The 22815-nt window shown below is 47.4% G+C and overlaps 1 protein-coding gene across 1 annotated transcript in view; it reads left to right on the forward strand.

Moving 5' to 3' along the window:
• The window catches only part of DNHD1 (dynein heavy chain domain 1), a 199563-nt gene that overhangs the window by 44281 nt on the left and 132467 nt on the right, over positions 1-22815 (forward strand). Inside the window, exons 11-14 of the mRNA XM_082245505.1 lie at positions 1646-1718; positions 2651-2880; positions 4329-4566; positions 10766-10923. Of these exons, the coding sequence (XP_082101631.1) occupies positions 1646-1718; positions 2651-2880; positions 4329-4566; positions 10766-10923 (699 nt within the window). The remainder of the gene's footprint in view (positions 1-1645; positions 1719-2650; positions 2881-4328; positions 4567-10765; positions 10924-22815) is intronic.

Raw genomic sequence — 22815 nt, forward strand, 5'->3', positions numbered from 1 at the left:
CAAGATTCCCCAGGGCGTGGAGTCTAAGACCCAGCAGGTGTTCACCAGAGCCTCTAGTGGTGAGGATGGACTTGGCTGTGGCTGGGCCCAGGTCGCGGCCCTTGGGGTCCCCCAGGTCACGCTCTGTAGGGAGATAAGGGAAGCAGCCACTCAGGACACACGGAATGGTGAAGGGTAAGCCGAGGTCGGGTAACAGGCAGACAAGGGTAACCAAGGGACAGGCCAAAGGTCAGGGTAACAGGCAAACAGGAATAGTCAGAGACAAGCCAAAGTCGGTACACAGAAAAGTAGATCAAGCACACGGCAAACAAGAACAAACACTGTCGAACAGCAAAGCAGACCTGCAGTGCACTGGTTAATATAGACTTCCTGTGATGACCTGGGTGGGGCAGGAACAGGAAGGAGAGGTGATAAACAAGGAACCAGAAGTGCAGTCTGACCTCTAATACAGACATGATGGGACAGGTAAGCTTGCCAAACTATTGCAAGTCCATGACATATCTTATTTGAGGACAACCCTGGAGCAGGAGAATGGGACTGAAATTTCTTCTTTCAGTTAGCTAATAAAGAGTATCACTCAAACTTCAAACATTATAGAAATAATTTAAAAAAATTATTAAAGTGTAACAAGATATTTTTAATATTTCTGCGTTTATGAGGGCAGCTACTTTACCCCATTGTGTGGTGTAGCAACCGATTATTATTGGTTTCAGCATTTAAATTCTAAGACTTTGCATCCCTTCTTGTGGCATGCAGGAGAAATATCATTTTCAGGATATTATTTGTTTTGGTGCCTGAGCAAGAAATCTCATCTGTTTAACCATCTTGGTAAGGAGCTAAGGATGGAGCTAAGCAGGTACTAAATGCCCCAACATAGGATAAATTCTACAGGTCAAGGTTTTACTACACCCTAAAGCGGAACGTCAGTCCGCCTAGTATGGTGGCCCTGCCCCCTCCTCAGGCTGCACCATAATGGTGCATGTGCAGATGTGTCCCACAGTCTCTGCCTGGTCTTTGGGCCCTGGCAGAGCCCTTTTGACATATCTGCGCATGCAGAAAGGTTGTGCAGTCTGCAGAATTCTTTGGCCACAGTTTTTGCGTGTACACAAGGAAACCTGTGCAGATGCCCTGGGGCCTGGCGCATGCACAGATGTGCTGCAGGGCTCTCTCAATACCTGAGACCTGTGGGCACATCTGTGCATGCACAGAAAGCAGCACAAATAAAGCAGTTTTAAAGGAAACTGACACCTATGTAAACTTCCTGACACAGAAGATGGAATTATTATGCCATACATAAAACTGGGAGATTTAATAACTTTCACACCTCTCATCCTGTTTTTGGACAATTAACATTTACACATGCACCTAGTGATTGAATGAAGGCGTCAGTGCCACCTGTGTAGATATAAATGCCGGAGGTATGTTCCTGATACTCATTGGAGCTGAAGAAGTGGCTTGAAGAATCTATGAAACGTCTTAAACATTACAGAACACACCCAGTAGAATGTAACTACTACTACTAGATATTTCAGGCTTATTGAGTTCCCTAAAAACTGACCCACATATTATAACCCTCCTCGGAGCTCCCCCTGTTCCTTGTTCCAGTAAATTGTGAATTATAAACTACCAATCTCTTCCCCCACAGGTGACAGAGCTTTTTCTCCAGAATAGGGTGAATCAGTCTTCAGCAGCCATCTTCTCGGATCCCAAAGAGCCCGGTAATAGAGCCATTTCTCTGTGTGTTTGAGTGACACAGGTCACTTCTATCAAAACCAGATTAATCCTGTGTGCTGACATCCAGTGATTGGGTTTCTAATAATTGTTCTAATAGTCAGTGGTGTATTTTAGTTTTGTGCTGCCCTAGGCAAGACAAAAATTGGGCGCCCCCCCTATGTAAATTTGCCCCACTACTTTTTTAACAGATGTGACTCCCTCCAAAATTGAAGGACTACAAGTCCCAGCATGAACCCCTGAGATCTCACAAGAGGGGGGGGGTGAGAGGGGGTGAGGGAGAGAGAGAGGGGGGATGACAGAGAGAGGGGGGTGAGAGAGAGAGGGGGGGATGAGAGAGAGGGATGAGAGAGAGAGAGAGAGGGGGGGTGAAAGAGAGAGGGGGGCTAAGAGAGAGGGGAGGAGAGAGTGGGGGGTGAGAAAGAGGGGGGGTGAGAGAGAGAGCGAGAGAAAGGCTGGAATAGAGAGAGAGAGGGGGGGTGAGAGAGAGAGAGAGAGAGAGGGATGAGAGAGAAAGAGAGAGAGGGAACGGGATAGAGAAAGAGAGGGGATGAGAAAGGGGGATGAGAGAGAGAGAGGGGGGATGAGAGAGGGGGATGAGAGAGAGGGGGGGATGAGAGAGAGAGAGGGGATGAGAGAGAAAGAGAGAGAGGGAGAGAAGGAGGGGTGAGAGAGAGAGAGGGAGGGGGGAGAGAGAGGGGGGTGGGTGAGAGGGGGGTGAGTGAGTGAGAGAGAGAGGGGGGGGTGAGAGAGGCGGCTCTAGCAACCAGTGGCCAATATAGTCTCAGGTGGAAGGGGGGGGGCAATTTTTTTGCTGCCCCCCTGCAAAGTGCCGCCCTAGGCCTGAGCCTTGTTGGCCTAGGCCAAAATATAGCATCGATAATAGTAATAACGGAAATAATAATGAGTTGTTTTTCAGATTGCCCCCCACTCCTAGCCTTAAGTGAGGAGCAAATACGGACGGTTATTCATTCTCCGGCATCCCCACCTGGTACATGCAGAGAACTGCCCAAATATGGAGAGCTGAATGTTAAGGGACACCTTTATAGATCTCATTATCTGCCCCTGAATCTTACATCACTTTCATACCTCATCAGCAGTGACCCTTCCATCTGCCAGGCCAGAGAGATGCTGCAGAGACTGCTGGAGGTGAGTAAGAGACTACAGAGACTGCTGCTAGGAGTGAGTGAGAAACTGCTAGGGGTTAGTAAGAGACTGCAGAGACTGCTGGGTGTGAAATAGAGACTGCTAGGAACTGTATAAGAGACTGCTGGAGTTGGACGAGAAACTGCTAGGGGTTAGTGAGGGACTATAGAGACTGCTGGGTGTGAGCGAGAGACTGCTAGGAACTGTATAAGAGACTACTGGAGTTGAGAGAGAAACTTCTAGGGGTTAGTGAGGGACTGCAGAGACTGCTGTAGGTGAAAGGGAGTTTTCAGAGCCTGCATAAAGGAAATGGGAATTTACTTAAGTGAATGGTAGTCTTCAGAGACTGCTGGAAATGAATAGGAAACTGTCAAGACTGTTAGAAGTTAAAGGGAATCTGCACGGACTGTTGGAAGTGACTGGTAGTCTGCAAAGATTGCTGGAAGTGAATGGTAGTCTGTAGAGGTCGCTGGAAGTGAATGGGAGACTGCAGAGACTGTTGGAAGTGAATAGGAGACTGTTGGAAGTGAATAGGAGACTGTTGGCAGTTAATGTGAGACTTCTGGAAGTGAATGAGGGACTGCAGAGACTGCTGGAAGTGAATGAGAAACTGCAGAGACTGCTGGAAATGAATGAGAGATTGCAGAGACTGTTAGAAGTCAATAGGTGTCTGTATGAACTGCTGGAAGTGAATAAGGGACTGCATAGACTTCTGGAAGTGATTGAGAGACTGCTGGAAATTAATGAGGGACTGTAGAGACTGCTAGAAGTGAATGAGGGACTACAGAGACTGCTGGAAGTGAACGAGAGATTGCAGAGACTGTTAGAAGTCAATAGGAGACTGCATAGACTGTTGGAAGTAAATAAGAGACTGCAGAGATTGTTGGAAGTGAGTGAGAGATTGCTGGAAATGAATAAGGGACTGTGGAGACCGCTGGAAGTGAATGAGGGACTGTAGAGACTGCTGGAAGTGAATGAGAGACTGCTGGAAATGAACAAGAGACTGCAGAGACTGCTGGAAGGGAATAGGAGAGTGAATAACAGAGACAGCTGGAATCATATGAAGTGCTACCATAGGTGAGTGAGAAACTACCGAGATTAAGTGTAAAAAAAAGGCAAAGAGTGCTTGAGTCTAGTGAGAGACTGCACAAGGTTGGTGGGAAGCAGTAGAGTGGTGCTGGAGGTGAATGAGAGGCTGCTGGAAGTGAATAGAGAATAGCAGAGACTTTTAGAGTCAGTGAGAGACTGCAGAAGGTGAGTGAAAGACTACAAGGACTGTTGGGGGGAAAGACACAGGCTGCTATAGGTTTGTGGGAAACTAGTGGGGGTGAATGGAAGATTACACTGACTGCTAGATTGGTGGACTGCAGAGACTGATTGAAGTGAATGAGAGACTGCTATGGGTAGAGAGTAAAGGCAGTAACTGTTTTACTAACATTTTGTAATGTCAGGAAAGCCTGGCAGAGGTGAGGATGTTTTGTCAGGAACACGAGTGGGTGTCGGAGATCCACCAGTATGTCCAGTCTTGGTCTCCCGAAATTCTGGAGCAGCTTCGGGGTGGAACAGCCAGAGCGTACGAAGATCTTATCCTGAGACTGCAGCGCTGGGAGGAGAGAGTGCACGGAGTGCGAGACTCCATCACCACACCTGTCCTGTCTGTCAGCTGCTCTGCCATCCAGGTACAGACAGGTGAGAAATCCATGGGAGATATGAACCTGTATCCTTGTGTTGGTGCCACAAAAAGCATAAATGACAGGCAGCAGTTTGTACTGATTTATAATGTTTGTACAAGGTGTTCCAGGGTCTTGTATACAGTGGGGATCGAAAGTTTGGGCACCCCAGGTAAAAATTTGTATTAATGTGCATAAAGAAGCCAAGGAAAGATGGAAAAATCTCCAGAAGGCATCAAATTACAGATTAGACATTCTTATAATATGTCAACAAAAGTTAGATTTTATTTCAATCATTGACACTTTCAAAATTACAGAAAACAAAAAAATGGCGTCTGCAAAAGTTTGGGCACCCTGCAGAATTTATAGCATGCACTGCCCCCTTTGCAAGGCTGAGACCTGCCAGTGTCATGGATTGTTCTCAATCATCGTCTGGGAAGACCAGGTGATGTCAATCTCAAAGGTTTTAAATGCCCAGACTCATCTGACCTTGCCCCAACAATCAGCACCATGGGATCTTCTAAGCAGTTGTTTAGATAACTAAAACTGAAATTAGTTGACACTCACAAAGCTGGAGAAAGCTATAAGAAGATAGCAAAGCGTTTTCAGATGTCAATATCCTCTGTTCAGAATGTAATTAAGAAATGGCAGTCATCAGGAACAGTGGAAGTTAAAGCAAGATCTGGAAGACCAAGAAAAATATCAGACAGAACAGCTCGCAGGATTGTGAGAAAAACAATTCAAAACCCACGTTTGACTGCACGATCCCTCCAGAAAGATCTGGCAGACACTGGAGTTGTGGTACACTATTCCAATATAAAGAGATACTTGTACAAATATGGTCTTCATGCAAGAGTCATGAGAAGAAAACCTCTTCTACGTCCTCACCACAAAAATCAGCGTTTGAACTTTGCAAATGAACATATAGACAAGCCTGATGCATTTTGGAAACAAGTTCTGTGGACCAATGAGGTTAAAATTTAACTTTTTGGCTGTAATGAGCAAAGGTACGTTTGGAGAAGAAGGGGCACAGAATTTAATGAAAAGAACCTCTGTCCAACTGTTAAGCATGGGGGTGGATCAATCATGCTTTGGGGTTGTATTGCAGCCAGTGGCACAGGGAACATCTCACGAGTACAAGGAAAAATGGATTCAATAAAATTTCAGCAAATTTTGGATGGTAACTTGATGCCATCTGTGAAAAAGCTGAAGTTAAAGAGAGAATGGCTTCTACAAATGGATAATTATCCTAAACACACCTCGAAATCCACGGGGGATTACATCAAGAGGCGTAAAGTGAAGGTTTTGCCATGGCCTTCGCAATCTTCTGACCTCAGCATAATTGAAAATCTATGGATAGACCTTAAAAGAGCAGTGCGTGACAGACAGCCTAGAAATCTCAAAGAACTGGAAGACTTTTGTAAGGAAGAATGGGCAAAGATACCTCAAACAAGAATTGAAAGACTCTTGGCTGGCTACAAAAAGCGTTTACAAGCCGTGATACTTGCCAAAGGGGGCAGTACAAGATATTAACTCTGCAGGGTGCCCAAACTTTTGCAGACGCAATTTTTTTGTTTTCTGTTATTTTAAAAGTGTAAATGATGGAAATAAAATCTAACCTTTGTTGACATATTATAAGAATGTCTAATCTGTAATTTAATGCCTTTTGGAGATTTTTCCATCTTTCCTTGGCTTCTTTATGCACATTAATACAAATTTTTACCTGGGTTGCCCAAACTTTCGATCCCCACTGTATGGTGTTATATACAAGGTGTTTCAGGGTCTTATATATGGTGTTATATACAAGGTGTTTCATGGTCTTACAATATGTCCATGGCTGGGCAGTGTTTACCTTTCCATTGAACTTGCAACAGCCATCTCCATCTCTTATTCAGTATATGACGCAAGACAACTATCACTGTCTGTGGCCGATGAATGCACTTTGATGTAGTAGAGAAAGAAAACACGGCCTGGCTTTGGACACTCCTATGCTTAACCAAGGTTCAACATGCATCACCATGGGTTATATGATGGTTGGTGAATTTTGAAAGTGAACCTGCCCTTTAAACCCAAACTCTAGCTAAATACACTGATAAAATGCATATTTGGGAGGTGGTTTTCTTTATCATCTTTTGGGGGCCACAGGAAGATAGTAATTCTTAACCATGCATGTTATGATGCCATCTTCACGAGGTTTGAACACAAGCAAATGAAATATTGTTAAGCCAGCGGTATAACCCGGCCTCCAACCATCAAGCCTCAGGCTAATGCTAGTGTCCTAGAAGATTGGATGCCTTTTGTCCAGTGATGCTGAGAAAAATGGGAACTATAGTTTTGCTAGACTTTTTATTAGACTCCATAACTCCTACTAGGAAAAATGTTTTACCCATGAGAAGGGGGTGCACGGTGTTGTGCTTTCCCCTTCTGTCTGAACAACACACAGCATAAGAGACAGGATCGCTCTTACATTGCATCGGACTGTACACTCACACACACAGTTTGATTACCACCCCCTACCCACATGTCCTGCTGTCGGAAGATGAGCAGCCCATGGAGGAGGTAGGGGGTGGTAATCAAACTGTGTGTGTGTGTGTGTCCTGTCTCTTATGCTGCATGGATGAGTGTTGTTCAGACAGGAGGGTAGAGCCCACAGAGCAGCACACAACGCACCTCCTCCCAGGTCTTACCTCTCCACGACTCCAACACTTCTCCAGACTGCCTCTGAAGAGGCAGACAGTGAATCGCTCTGTCACTGATCCCTCTCCCCACCAATCCTCCTGCTGCCCGGGCCCCCCTATGCGCCCGGGCCCCCCTATGCGCCCGGGCCCCATACAGGAGAACTGGCTGTACCCCCCTGATGGCGGCCCTGCCCTCCTGGCTTAGTAGTGGTTTCTCTCTGTCGGTTTGGGGGGGCTTACAGAAATAATAATGGGAAAATAATTTATGCTTGGGATGTTTGAGGGATTGGCAGCTCTCTTTGCTAGAAAGTGTAATGGGGATTTGGGGGGGGGGGTTTCTTAGAAGGAGGAATGGGGGGGGGGGTATGTGCTTGTAGGAGGGTTTGGGGGATTTAAGACAGAAGGGGGGATTGGGGGGAAAGTTTGTGCTAGGAGTGGGGCTGGGGGATTTGTGCTAGGAGGGGGGAATTTGTGCTGGGGTGACGGGGTTGTGAATTTGTGGAGGGATTTGGGGGTTGTGCTGGGAGGGTAGATTGGAAGGGATTTGTGCTAGGAAGATAGATTGGGGGTGGGGGGGGGGGGGTTGATAATATAATTTTGATATTTTCGCTGGAAGTGGGGGGGGGGGGGGGGCTGTCAGGTAGGCTGTATGGGGCCCTGGGATTTCTAGCGGCAGCCCTGCCCATTATAAAGCTCTATTTCATGATTCCTAGAATCATACATTTAATAAATAGTCAGAAATCCAAACTATGCTACCCCAACCCTGACCTTTGGACATGAGTTGAAAGTTCCCCTCACCTTTCTGGTCCTTAGATAATTGGAGCCAAATTATCCTTCTTCCTGCCTACCCTTGGAGTCTACAGATCTCCTCCTCCTATCCTTTGAAATGTTTCGGGATTACTACCTGTCTTTAATTCTTGTTTATGATTCTCTCCCTTTCTCCAAGTAGATTTCGCATTTAGAGAGTTACCTTACCAATTCTTATCTCGAGAGATTTCCTATTTGATAGGTACATCTTGCATATTATGGATCCCCCTCTCCTTGAACCTAAAGCCTCGTACACACGCAACGAATTTCCGCCGACCGGTCGTCCGTCTTTTGTCCAGAGTGGTGTCTGTTGGTTGGAATGTGCTCTAGACTGCACACAAATTTTCCCGTACGACAGAATTCTACTTTAGAAGTGATGTCATGTGTTGGATTGCTTTCTATGTGTTCTTTCATCTCTGAGCATGCCCAGTCTTGCTCATAAGATTTTTTCCCCACCGAAATCTGTACTAATGAGACGAAAATCGGACGTGTTTTGACGGTCGACAAAAATTATATAGCCTGCACACCAGGAATTTTTCGGCCGAAAAGTCGGAGTCGGTTGTCGGAAGCACCATACTAACAAGCCGAAAATCGGCAGATCGGTCGTCGGATGAAATTTCCCGGCCGAATTTCTACTCGTGTGTATGAGGCTTAAGGATTAGGGGTGCTCTGCTTTAAGTTGGCCATATCCTGGTACATTTTTTAATCAATATTAATACAAAAAGCAGTACATTTGATAATGCCTTCATTCAGGGACTCAACTAATGTCTTTCAAAACTAAGGCCTACTAATGTAAGATCAACTTAAGCCTCCGGCTGTTAATTGGTTACTTGTTTTATTTAGATGCACCTTCTTCATCCAACCTCCCTTTCCCAGAAATCAGGGGTTAAGCTGGCTACACATTATTTGTGCCTTTTATATCTGCCTGGAGTTCAGCTTTAATATTAACAGGAATATTTACAACCAGCGCAACGGTTTCATATGTAGGCCTACAAAGAGTTTTCCTCACTAAAGTTTGTTTCTTATTACAAAGCTTGTTTTGAGTTCCCTTTGAAAAGTATTACACATGTCACTCTTGTCATATATTTAGGACAATCTTCCTGACCACAACTGAGTGACAAAACAATGTGGAACCAAAATGGCTGTGTTAAAAAAAATGGCAAAATAACTGAATTGTCCCGCACCCAGCCCTGCTAGCCAGCGAAGGAGCCTCATTACAACCTGCATCAAACATTTGAATCATAATAGAAGATTTAGTTGCAGTTAAAAACAGAGGTCTCAGTTGCAAACTCCTTCTCCTCCTGTGAGGTCTGACAACTGTGCTGAGACTGACGTGGAAAAACGTGACAGGTCCACTCTCATCATGAATAAACCTCAAAGAATGAATAAGAGCCAACTGTGACCTAGACCCGGCCTTCTAACATCAATAGTGGATCCATAATGGTGGCCAACCGGCCAATAATGTTTCAGCATTCAGGAGAGCGCTCCCAAGAGCAATGGAAGAATCAGTGCCAGCTTTGGTTTTTCCAGCAATACACTAAGCACTTGGTTTTAAGTAACCTTTTGTCATATAGGGGCATATTTACTAAAACTGGTGCATGCAGAATCTGGTGCAGCTCTGCATAGTAACCAAAAAGCTTGTAGGATATGGTGTCAAAGCTTCGGATCTGTGCAATGGAATTGCACAGAGCATCTTCAAACTTCCTTTTTGGGTCCCCCGCAGGTGCACCTAGCCCCTCCTCTATCGAGTGCCCCCACATGAAGCGGCTTTCCATGGTTCTTTCACCATTACCAAGCTCCATGTTTTAAATCCTTCAATATCAGCATCTTCCTTCATGTACAAAAAAAATGTGGTAAAAAATTTGATAATTTTGGGGTTGTCTACTTTTCAAAAAGGGTTAATTGTGGGAGTGTTTTATACTGTCCTGGATTAAGTTTTATTTTTTTTTTTTTTTTCAAAGTATCTGACCATTCTTTGTATAGTAAATAAAATAGAAATTCAGTGGTTATTAAAGTGATTGTAAAGTCTTTTTTTTTTTTAAATAACAAACATGTTATACTTACAGTACCTGCCCTGTATAGTGGTTTTTGCCCAGAGCACCCTGCAATTTGGCCTCGCACCCCCTTTCTCTTATTGGCTAACTGACTTTGACAGCGCCGCTGCTGTGTCTGCTGTGCTGCAGGAGCCAATCAGGAGAAAGAGTCCTGAAAGGCCAAGTGACTCGTGAACATCTCTGGGCAGAGATGGGGCTCAGGTAAGTTTTGAGGGGTGCTGAGGGGGGCTGCTGCACATAGAATGCATTAAAAAAAAAAAAAAAACCTTCAGCCTTTACAACTCATTTAATAACCATCAAAAGAAAGCGCTGTTTAAAAAAGTGTATATCAAATTCATTTGAGTACATTGCTGCATGGTTGAGTAATTGTCAATCAAACTATCATAGCACTGAAATATGGCCCTTGACAGGAAGGGGTGATACAGGCTGATGCGCAAGTGATTAATAACATGAGCCTCACAATCGTTGTAGTTTATTCTGATGCTATGTATAAACACCCATATTCACATGGCTGTATAATGTCACCCTGTCTTTTTTCTCTTCCTGTGGCTGGCCTCTAAAAGTGGATGGAAGAGGATCTCAGGAATATATGGAACCCATCATAATGACCTTAGTTGTTATCTAAAACTGTTAATAAGTAAAAGAATTAATACGATATGTATATATTTTCTTGTCTTAGGTCCCAGTCTGACCTCCATTATCCAGGATATTTTCTCCCTCCTGACCTCTGAGGTTTCCGGCCGTTCACAAGTCCTCATTGAGGAGCTCAGCCATGTTCTGGAGATTTTCCAAGGAGCCACCACGAATGTCCAGTCTTTCTCTGCATGCGCGCATAAGGTAAGAAGTAGGAAGAGTGAAACCCATCAGATATGTCTCACCACAACTCACTGTCCAGTGTCAGCCTCCTGTACCAGCTTTCACCCTTCATTTGACTTTTAGCACTCGTTAGTCACTCCACGAAAATCTGATTTTTAGTATTTAGGTGCATGCAAGCAAGATGAATTGTCCACGTGGTGAGACTTCTGCATTTTTTTCCTAGGCCCACCCACCTGCAAGACCTCGTTCTACAGCAGAAAGAATGAGACTGTGTAGGCAAGGGTGGAATTACAATTTATAGGGCCTCATAGCAAAATTTTAATGGGGCCCCCAGTGACCCCTGTGACATTTGGAAATTCCAATGGGGACACTAATGTATTTGATCCTAACATAAAGTACTGTATTGTGTTCAAGTACAGCGCCACATTATAAAAACTAAAAGATTAAAAGATGAAGTCCATCTAAAAATGATGCTGAGGTGCAGAAATAAATGCAAATAAATTCCAACACCGTGCAGACACAATCCTGATGATCACCACGTGCATAAAATAAGGTAATCTCCTTACCAGAATTTTAGACCCCCTCTTAAGGAAGGTCCACCAAGCATGAGGTATAGAAACGGTCACCAGTGAAGGGTCCACTCCAAGTCAGCAACCAATCCACGGTGGAACATTCATAGAGGACAGTATATCTTTATGAACTTCATAAACCCCAAATGTTGGACATTGATGTTCCTCCAAAAAAAAAAAGTGGGGCTCACATGGTGAAGTACGTACAGTTTATTAAATAAAATAAAGGTAAAAACACTCACATGTCAGCTGCGTGATACAGGCATGTAATAAAGGTTTGCCGCGGCTACAAGCGTATTTGCATGGGGGCTGGCGTGCCTGACGCGTTTCGTCCTTCCATCAGACTTTGTAAATTACTGTATGTCTTAATCAAGGATAAGAACCACAAGAACTCTTAAAATGGACTTTCACCCCATCTATCACATTACAACTCGATCTCCCTCCTGTCCCTTCCCCCCTCTCTTTCCCTTACACAATCCAATATCACATTTTTTTTTTTTTATGGGGGTGGGGGGGTGTTTGAAATCGAACTCCCTGTGTTTTTTCTTTTTTTAACTCCCTCTTACCTTTTATATGGGGATATCCTCAATTAACACACTCACATGCCCAGTGGATCCAGCATTGGCCTGCTGTAATCTGTCGATCTGTTGTCACACGTGGGATCCTGCCCCACCATCTTTCTTCTTTATGTCAAGCTGGCTGTCTCTTCCATATTCTTGCAGCCAGCCCCATGATGACGCACCGCCAACTTCCTCCTCCATTCGCTGTGTGGAGGCCAATGGCTCCTGAAATATGTAATGCAAAAATCTCACAAGGTTTCAGGGAAAAGTATACTTCATTCTTGTCTATGCAAGATTAGAGGCAAGGGATGGGGTAAAGTGTGAAGTAAAAACAAAAGATACATTTAAAAAACAACTTTGTTTTGAGGGTTGAAATACTGTAATCTTCTTTATTTTGTGTGAAGGTCCACTTTAATCACATGCAACATTCAAGCCCTGATGAGGGGGTGTACTATGCCCCAAAAATGTATTGGATATTTTATGAGATCATATAATGAATTCATAAATCTACTTGGACTCTTCCACTATTGACCATTGGTCTGGTGCTCCTATCAAGTTTTTACGTTCACATTCTGGGTACCCGCCAAAGGAGAGCCTTGTTTTACATGAGCAGCCCCACCAGAGCCAGTGAATTTGTTGAGTAAATAGGTTTTCTCCATTTTAATGAAACAATAAGCTTTGAAGTCCCATCTTAGATATGCAGATATGCATTTTCTTTATCGTACATCACGGGACACAGAGCAGCCTTAATAATTACAATCTGGGTTATATGCCACCTATAGGTGAATGGACACTGGCAACTAAAAAGACAGGAAGTATATAACCCCTCCCATACAGGAAGTATATAACCCCTCCCATACAGGAAGTGCATAACCCCTCCCATACAGGAAGTACCTCAGTTTTTTTCGCCAGTGTCTCAGAGGTGATGGTCATGGTTGGAGAAGCTCTCCGTATTTTTAAAGAAGAAGAAAAAAGATTATGCTATAATCCCTGTTAAGATCTCTGGATCCAAGGGGATTGGCAATCAGATCCATCTGAAAGTGGAAGACTAAAAGGATGGTAACTGACCATCGGTAAAGGGAATAAGGTATCGCCTGTAATGCAACTCTCTTGGGCGCTGGACCCTGGGATCCGGACCCTTGGTAAGACTTTCTCCAAAGGCATGCCGGCAGGGTGCCCTACAGGTCCAAGGTAGTGGCCCCAAAAATTAGGGGGACCCGATCTTTGAAGGGCGAAAAGTGACAGAACCTGCCGTGATGGGTGAAGATTGGATTCTAGTTATAGGCAGAATCCTGTGGCGGGAATGGTAAGTTCACTTTAATTATGATGCACTGTTACCTTCTAATTTAACAGATACCGGGTGCCATGTTTTATGTTTCCACTAGAGGCAGTATGTGTATTCCGCTGTGGCCTGGGGAGGGGGCATGTCTGTTGCACATTGGCATGCTGACATGCACATAGCACGCCGCACATGCCCAGTAAGGGGCGGATACGGCTCGGCATCTGAGGAGTGTTCCCAGCGGCGTAAGTTTCTGACAGAAGCTGTATGGGACACAGGGCAGCTGCAGCTGGGTGCGTGAGTAGCTGGCTTTCCCTTTCACGAGGAGCTCCTATTTGGTGATGATCTGGACAAATATATCCATATATCTTTTAAGGTGTCTAACACTCAGGTTCCCAGTAGTTCTAATCCCAGGCAGTTTTGATGGCCTCAGCTGTCTGGATCTAGAACCAAGCATTCAGGTGAAGGGCAGAAGAAATCGTGGGCCCATAGCCCTACCAAGCATAGCTCTAAATCTACCTTGTAAAGGAACGACCCCACTCAGTCGGGTGGGGGGGAAGGCTGCTACAGTTCTCGGAGGCCTGGGTGTAAATGATTCAGGACAACTGGGTTATTTCCACAGTCTCGCAGGGGTACAAACTAGAATTTCGGGTGTTTCCTCATCCTCGGTTTGTAAGGTCAAACATACCTGCAGATCCAGGGCTGGCCCAAGACATTGTGCTGCCTGGGTCCAAGAATTAGATGCTCCCCACCCAAAAAAAAAAAAAAAATCACGCCGACCAAAAGGCTCCCCATCCATTATTTTTATATAAATATAAAATGTAGAAAATATTATATATACTGTTATCTTCTTCCATAACTCACCATCAGAGCGGTCCACCAAACACCCACTGTCTGTCCTCAGTCCTCCTGTCACTTCTGAGTCTGATTCTCCCACCAGCCTGTGCTGAATGAGATGGAGTGCGCTGATGTGTGACGTCATTGCGCACGCCATGATCATGCGAAGGATGGAGGAGACACTCAGCCTCCTCATACTCATCAGTTTGCACTACGGGTGGCAGTATGAGATGGAGAAATGCCATCTGTAATGCGCCGCAAACTGATAACACACAAGACTGGTGGAAAAAAAATATTGGAAGTTCATTTGCTGCCCCTCTCTAAGTGCTGCCTGGGTCCAATGGACCCAGTCGGACCCATGGTAGGGCCGGCCCTGTGCAGATCCTCTAAAAAGAAGATCCTTTTTTCTGGCTCTGGACCTTCTGAGGTCTCAAGCAGTGATTACAGAAGTTCCAGACGACGAGAAATTCAGAGGTTTTTACTTAAACCTTTTCGTAGTCCCCAAGCCAAATGGAGATGTGAGACCTATTCTGGATCTCAAAGCTCTGAACCAATTCTTAAACATTCGCACATTCCGAATAGAGTCAATTTGCTCAGTTATGGTCTCTCTGCAAGGAGGAGAATTTCTAGCATCCATAGACTTCAAGGATGCATACCTTTACGTGTCAATTTTTCAGGCCCATCAAAGGTTTTTGCGCTTAGCGGTGGAAGACTGTCATTTTCAGTTCGTGGCCTTACCCTTCAGGCTAGCCATGGCTCCACGAGTGTTCAAAAAAACCCTATCTCCAGGATTGGCTATTGTAAGGTCTCAAGGGATAGCAGTGGTAGAATACTTGGATGATCTATTACTTATAGACCAGTCGGCTTCTACTCTAAGCCAGAATGTGTTCCGGGCAGTTCAGTTAGAACGTCTGGATTCTGAATTTGGCAGCGTTGCAGCCGGTTCAGAGTCTAGAGTATCTGGGTTTCCTTGTGAACACAGTACAGGCAAAGGTGTTTCTCTTATGTCCTCCGACAGTCGCTGCCTCTCCATATTTGTCACAATGGGGTAATTGACCTTTGCTCCGTAGGAGTAGCTAGGCAACAGAATATGTCAATATTAAAGCTTTTAGCATATCCCACCCCCAGGGGGTGGTCCCCTCAGTCAATACCCTCCTGCTTCCTGTATCCATACCTCAGTTTCATTGTCTAGCTATCAGGAGTAGCAGGCTGTTTCTGTGCTGGGGCTTTTTGTCTCAGCCTTTATCTTCTTTTTGATTTTATTTGAGTTTTTTTCTCTATCTTTACTTAGCTGTTTATTTTTTCAGCATTAGTTAGTTCTTCTGATGAAGAGGATCGTGCGGGCTGGGTCTCGGGCTGGCCCCCCTGGTCGCAGGTTGTGGGCCAGTGGCTTCCCAGTCTGCCATCGAGCGTTCAGTCAGGTTTTTTCCTGGCATGTGTGAACGACCCATCCCTGTTCGCTGCAGGGATGCTGCGGTGAGGTGGCTACCTCACTCGACGCCATGCGGTTTCGCACCTCAGTTCTGCTGCGTCCTGGCTGCGACTCTCCCTGTCCTCTGTGCAGCAGCTTGATCGCTTGTGCGCCATTCAGAAGGTAAGTGTACTCTGTGTGGGGACCTGTCTGTTTAGTGGGTGTCAGTCTGGGACTGTGTAACCCTGCATTCTGTACACACTATTGGGCTCCCTGTCTGGTTTGCTGCTTCTGTGGACTGCAAGGAGGGGGGCCATCCTACACTGTGCTGTGTTGCAAGAGGTGTATTTACTATGTGTGACAGGCTGTATGCTGTGGGGCATGGTGTGACACATGTTAGGCATACTTGCGGCGGCCGCTGCTGCGGTCCGCCATTTTTTTATTTGTAGCTTATGCTGGCATTCCTGTGTGAGGAGAGCGGCGCTTCTGGAGCCAAGTGCCGCCATTTTGGCGGCGGTCGCTCGGACCGCATGTCAGCGCTGCATGCTCTGCCTTTACAGTCCCCCACCGGCGGCCATGTTTGTGGAGCCTTCCATAGGCTTTATAGGAGCGGTCTGTATTACATCACTTCCTTTGCCCTGAGACCAGCGATCGATGCAGCAGCCTGAGGGATCTCTCCAGGTTTATCTTCCTTATTCCTGTATTCATTGCCTAAGTTTGTTGTACTTCTCCCTGTGGGGGTCGGTGTGTGCTGTGTGTGTGCGGTGGGCTGTGCTGCCGCGCTCTTAAAGGGACAGTACCCCTTTTTTTTTCCTGCAAACTTTTGGGGCATGGATTCTCAGGAAAGCAAATTTCCTCCCACTTTAGTGGGGGGGCCAAGGGTCTGCTGCTTCCCCCGAAGGGGGCGATTTGGCTACCATTGTGGCTAACCTAGCTGCTCAGGTGCAGATGCTTGTGGCTGCTCAATCCACTAAACGGCCCAGAGTTTCAATTTCCTCTGATTCAGAGGGCGATGGTGATGGGGCTGCTATGGCTGGGGTCCCCTTATCGGGGTCCCGTTCATCCCTGGACCTTGTAGGGTCGGAAGGGGAGGCAGAGGTTGAAGGGGTTGATGATTCTCCCCCTGGCTGTTAGTGAACAATGGCGCAATATAAAGAAGCCTTTTGCTTTGCCAAGTAGGTTCAGGCTGCGTTATCCCTTCACACCCGCCACTGATGAACGTTGGTGTGTGCCGCCTCCGGTGGATCATGCAGTGGCTGTTTTGAATAAATCTACTGCGATTCCGGCGGAGGATACCCCGGTGTTCCGGGATCCCACGGACAGGAGACTGGAGTCTCTTGCCCGCCATACTTACTCGGTTACCGGTTCCATGCTAAAAGCTATTTTTGCTTCCCTTATGGCAGCTCAGGCTGTCGCGGATTGGACGCAGGTGCTCAGGCGCGTCCTGGTGGCTGATTCTGCCCCGCCGACAACGTTGGCTATGGTAGATCAAATTCATCAGGGTGTCATGTATTTGTGTGATGCGTACTTAGATTTAGTCCCTTTGGCTGCACGTGTGCACAGCGTGGCGGTGTTGACACGCCGCTTGATTTGGCTGAAATGTTGGTCTGTGGACCAATCTTCTCGCAAAACTCTGGCTAATCTGCCTTATACAGGATCTCGCCTTTTTGGCGACTCCTTGGATACGCTGATAAAGGGGATCACTGGGGGTAAGAGCACGCTCTTGCCCCAGTCCCACAAGGCTAAGGTTGCTCAAGGTAAGAAGCATGCTTCGTTTAGACCCGCTCAGGGGTTCTTTCGTGCCTTTCGGTCGCACTATAAGGGCAAACCCTTCAAAGGCCAAGGCTCCCAAAAGAAGCCATGGACAGGTAAGCAAAAGTCCGGCCAGTCCGGATCCGCTGCCCATAACAATGCGGCCTGAAGGGGCGCCCTCACCCAGTTCTGGGGTGGGGGGACGTTTGCTCGGTTTTCTTCAACCCTGGCTGGCCCGCGTTCGGGACAGGTGGGTTCAGGAGATCGTTCGGTCCGGTTACAAGATCGAGTTTCTCTCTCGGCCGGCGAGCAGATTTTTTCCCTCAAATCTTCAACTGTCTCCGGAGCGTTTGCGGGATCTGCACCTGGCGGTGCGGGACCTGCGGGCTCAGGGAGTGGTGGTTCCGGTGCCTCATCGGGACAGATTTCGGGGGTTTTACTCCAATCTGTTCACTGTGCCCAGAAAGGAGGGCAAAGTACGTCCGATTCTGGACTTAAAAGCTCTGAACCGCTTTGTGCGGGTTCGCAAGTTCCGCATGGAATCCCTGCGCTCGGTGGTGGCTGCTCTAGTTCCAGGAGAATTCATGGCCTCCATCGATTTGAAGGATGCGTACCTTCACATCCCCATTTTCGAGGGTCACCAGAGGTACCTTCGATTCGCCATTGCGGAGGATCATTTCCAATTCGTGGCACTTCCTTTTGGTCTCGCTTCGGCTCCGCGGGTGTTCACCAAGGTGCTTGCACCGGTTCTGGCCTTATTGAGGGCCCAGGGCATCTCGGTCCTGGGGTATCTGGACGACATTCTGGTTCGGTCTGCGACCAGTCAGGGTCTGGTGAAAGACCTGTCCGTCACGATGCAAACTCTACAGGAGTTTGGTTGGACGATAAACTTTCCAAAATCGACGCTGTGTCCGTCGGTTCGTCTTCCCTACCTGGGAATGATTCTGGACTCTGTTCAGGCGAAGGTCTTCCTGCCGGAAGACAAGCTCAGGACACTTCAGGAAGAAGTCAGGTCCCTCAGGGACGTTCCGTGCTCGTCCCTCCGGACGAGCATGCGGTGTCTGGGATTGATGGTCTCGGCCTTCGAGGCGATTCCCTTTGCACAGTTTCACACGAGGGGTCTCCAAGCGGAGATCCTGTCCAGGTGGGACGGGCGACCTCAATCTCTGGATCTTCAGATCTCGTTGAGTCCTCGCACCAGAAGGGATCTTCTGTGGTGGCTACAATCCCCGGCGCTGTCGGGGGGCAAGTGTTTTCGCCCGTGGGCGGTGATCACCAAGGATGCCAGCCTGTCGGGCTGGGGTGGTGTTCTGGGCGTTCTGTCCGCCCAGGGTACTTGGTCGGAGGGGGAATCCTCCCTTCCGATCAACATTCTGGAATTGCGGGCGATAAATCTCTGCCTTCGGCGTTGGACGGACAGGCTTCAGGGCCGTCTGGTTCGGGTGCAGACGGACAATGCCACAGCGGTGGCCTACATCAACCACCAAGGGGGCACCAGGAGTGCCCGAGCGGCTCGGGAGGTGGCCGACATTCTATCTTGGGCCGAGACGCACGTCCCGGCGATATCGGCAGTTCACATCCCGGGGTTGGAGAACTGGCAGGCGGATTATCTGAGTCGCCAGACACTGGACCAGGGGGAATGGTCACTCCACCCGGATGTCTTCCAGATGTTGTGCGCGAAGTGGGGTCTTCCGGATGTGGACCTGTTCGCGTCTCGTCTAAACAACAAGGTGGGAAGGTTCGTGGCAAGGACGCGCGATCCTCGGGCAGACGCGTCGGACGCATTGGTGGCTCCGTGGCATCAATATCGCCTGATGTATGCATTCCCACCGATTCAGCTGCTATCCAGGTTCCTTCGCAGGTTGTCCTCGGAACCGATCACGGTGATTCTGGTGGCGCCAGACTGGCCTCGCCGGTCTTGGTACGCAGACCTCTTGAATCTGGCGGTCGACGCTCCATGGCATCTGCCTCTTCGAGAAGATCTTCTGTCTCAAGGACCGGTATTCCATCCTGCTTTACAGTCGCTGGCTTTGACGGCCTGGCTGTTGAAACCGAGGTCCTGAGGGATAGGGGTCTCTCCCCTGAGGTCATTCACACTTTGATCAACGCTAGAAAGACCTCCTCGGGGAAGGTTTACTACCGTACTTGGAAGGCCTATTTTGCCTGGTGTGAGTCTAGGGGGTGTTCCCCTCGCTCATACTCGGTGTCTAGAGTGTTGTCTTTCCTTCAAACGGGTGTGGACCAGCGTTTGGCGTTGGCCACGATTAAGGGTCAGATTTCTGCGCTGGCCGTTCTTTTTCAACGTCCCGTGGCGTCTAACTCTTTGGTTAGCACCTTTGTTCAAGGGGTGCGACACCAGGTCCCTCCTAGGAGGGAGCCTTTGCCTCCATGGGACTTGAACCTCGTTCTGTCCTTGTTGCAACATGCTCCTTTTGAAAAGATCAGGGAGATCTAGTTGCCCATGTTGTCCAAGAAGGTCGCTTTTTTGGTGGCGATCACTTCGGCTCGCAGAGTGTCGGAGCTGGCGGCCTTGTCCTGCAGGTCTCCGTATTTGGTGATTCACTTGGATAAGGTGGTCTTGCGACCTAACCCTTCTTTTCTTCCGAAGAGGATCTCGGAATTTCACCTCAATGAGGACATTGTCTTGCCTTCGCTTTGCGCAAAGACTAAACATCCGAAGGAGGTGGATTTGCACTCTTTGGATGTTGTTCGGGCGATCAGGGTTTACCTGTCATCGACAAAATCCTTTCGCAAGACGGATTCTCTATTTGTCCTTCCAGAGGGGCCTCGGAAGGGCATGGCGGCGTCGGCTTCTACCATCGTCAAATGGATCAGACAGACTATTGAGCAGGCATATGCTTTGAGGGGAAAAGTTCCCCCTATGCCTGTGAAAGCGCACTCTACCAGATCGCTGAGTGCGTCTTGGGCCTGTCATCATCGGGCCTCGGTGGCCCAGGTGTGTAAGGCGGCGACTTGGTCGTCCGTTCACACCTTCTCAAAGTTCTACAAAGTGGATGTTCAGGCATCGGCAGATGCTTCCTTTGGCCGCAAGGTTCTTAGTGCGGCAGTACCTTAGGGTCCCTTGTTTTTTGGGCCCTTGGCTGTTTGGGATGTTTTTATCCCTGGGTTATTTGTTCTTCCTGGGTTGTTGCTCCTGTTGAGCAAAGTTTTTTTCATGCTGCCCAGCTGGTTTCCTTCCTTTGGTAAGGTTCCTTTCTCTGATGTGGGTCCAGCGTTGCCTTAGGCGCGGCTGCGTTTCCCACCCCTCATGTATGCACTGCTTTGGGACGTCCCCATTGTGACGAATATGGAGAGGCGGCGACTGTCGGAGGACGTAAGAGAAAACTGAATTTTTGTAAAATCTTACCTGTAAAATTCCTTTCTCTGAGTCCTCCGACAGTCGCCGCCCCTGCCCCTCTTTTGGGGTTTGTTTATGTACTCTACTGCTATTCTACTGAAACTGAGGTATGGATACAGGAAGCAGGAGGGTATTGACTGAGGGGACCACCCCCTGGGGGTGAGATATGCTAAAAGCTTTAATATTGACATATTCTGTTGCCTAGCTACTCCTACGGAGCAAAGGTCAATTACCCCATTGTGACGAATATGGAGAGGCGGCGACTGTCGGAGGACTCAGAGAAAGGAATTTTACAGGTAAGATTTTACAAAAATTCTGTTTTTTGCCGCCAAGAAAGGTCGTAGCCCTGAAGGATCTAGTTCAGATCATAAGAGGGGTATCCTTCTGTATGTCTTTGTATGAGGTTGCTAGGGAAGATGGTGTCATCATTCGAAGGAGTTCCTTATGCCTAATTCCATGCCAGACCTTTACAGGCCCTAGATTGTTGCATGTCGTACCGAGGGTACGTCAGAGTCTAGGTTGGTGGTCGGTAGCCAGGAATTTGGAGAGCGAGAAATCCTTTCTTCCAGTAGTCTGGAAGGTGGTGACTACAGTTGCCAGTCTCTCCAACTGGGGAACAGTTCTGGAGGAAGCCACTGTCCAAGGGAAATGGTCCTGGTTAGAAAGGAGCTTCCCTATCAATATCCTGGAAGTCCGAGCAGTTTGTCAGGCATTAAGGTACTAGACTCCCAAACTTCAGGGTTGCCCCGTCAGGGTACAATCTGACAATGCCACGGCTGTGGCCTATATCAACTATCAGGGGGCACCAAGAGTCAGTCAGCCCAGAAGAAGGTGGGTCACATCCTATCCTGGGTGGAGAAATTTGTTCCATGCCTGTCGGCGGTTTTCATTCCAGGAATAGAGAACTGGCAGGCAGACTTTCTAAATCCCCAGCAGATGTTTACAGGGGAATGGCCCTTAAATCCCGAAATCTTTGCATTCATTTGTCAATGATGGGGGGTCCCGGCTGTAGATCTGTCGGCATCCAGGTTCAACAACAAGTTTGAAAAGTATGTGTCCAGGACCAGGGATCTGCTCGCAGTCGAGTGGATGCCTTGGTGACTCCCTGGGAGCAGTTATGCCTGATCTATGCCTTTCCCCCGGTTCAGCTGCTGCGGCGATTTCTGCGCAGGATTCAGGAAGAATAGAAACCAATAACCCTGGTGGCTCCAGCTTGACCCAGGAGGATTTGGTATGCGCAAATTCTAAGGTTGACTGCTCTATTAGGGTCCGATATTCCACCCTGCTTTACAATCTGTAAATTTGACGGTTTGGCTATCGAAGCCTGGATTTTGACTGAGAGGGGTATATCTGGCCCTGCAGTCTCTCCCGCCATGATAAACTCTAGGAAACCTAGGGGCATTTATTACAGAGTTTTGAAGTCTTACATTTCTTGGTGTGAGGCCAGGAAGTGGCATCCCTGTAAATATATCATCGGGAGAGTTCTAGCCTTCTTCCAAGTAGGGCTAGATATGAAGCTAGCCTTAGGCACTATTAAAGGTCAAATTTCAGCTTTGTCAGTCTTTTTTCAAAGACTGATTGCTTTGCATTCCTTGGTCCGAGCCTTTAAACAAGGAGTGCTACGTATGCTTCTGCCAGTTGGGCCACCGTTGTGTCCTCGGGATTTCAATTTGGTCCTTGCGATTCTACAGAAATAGCCTTTTGATCTAATTCGGCCTATTCCTTTGGTTCTTTTGACTAGAAAGTTAGTCTTTTTGATTGCAGTAACTTCAGCTAGAAGAGTATCAGAGTTAGCAGCTCTTTCTTGTAAGGAGCCATTTTTGATCTTACATCAAGATAGGGTGATTCTATGTCTACACCCAGGGTTTTGACCCAAGGTGGTGTCCGCTTTTCATTTGAATCGGGACATTATACTGCCTTCCTTCTTTCCAAATCCTCAAACAGCAGAGGAAACGTTACATTCTCTCGATGTATTATGTGCATTTAGGGTCTATTTGAAGATGTCAGCTCAGATCCAGAAGACCGACCTTTTGTTCGTGTTGCAAGAAGGGCCCAGGAAAGGGCAGGCAGAATCCTGGTCTACAATTTCTCAGTAGATTCGCCAGGTCATTATCCAGGTTTAAAGGGGAAGGTTCCACCTTTTCCAG

This window comes from Pelophylax lessonae (assembly GCF_965119305.1).
Source record: "Pelophylax lessonae genome assembly, chromosome: 2".
NCBI classification, from domain to species: Eukaryota; Metazoa; Chordata; class Amphibia; order Anura; family Ranidae; genus Pelophylax; species Pelophylax lessonae.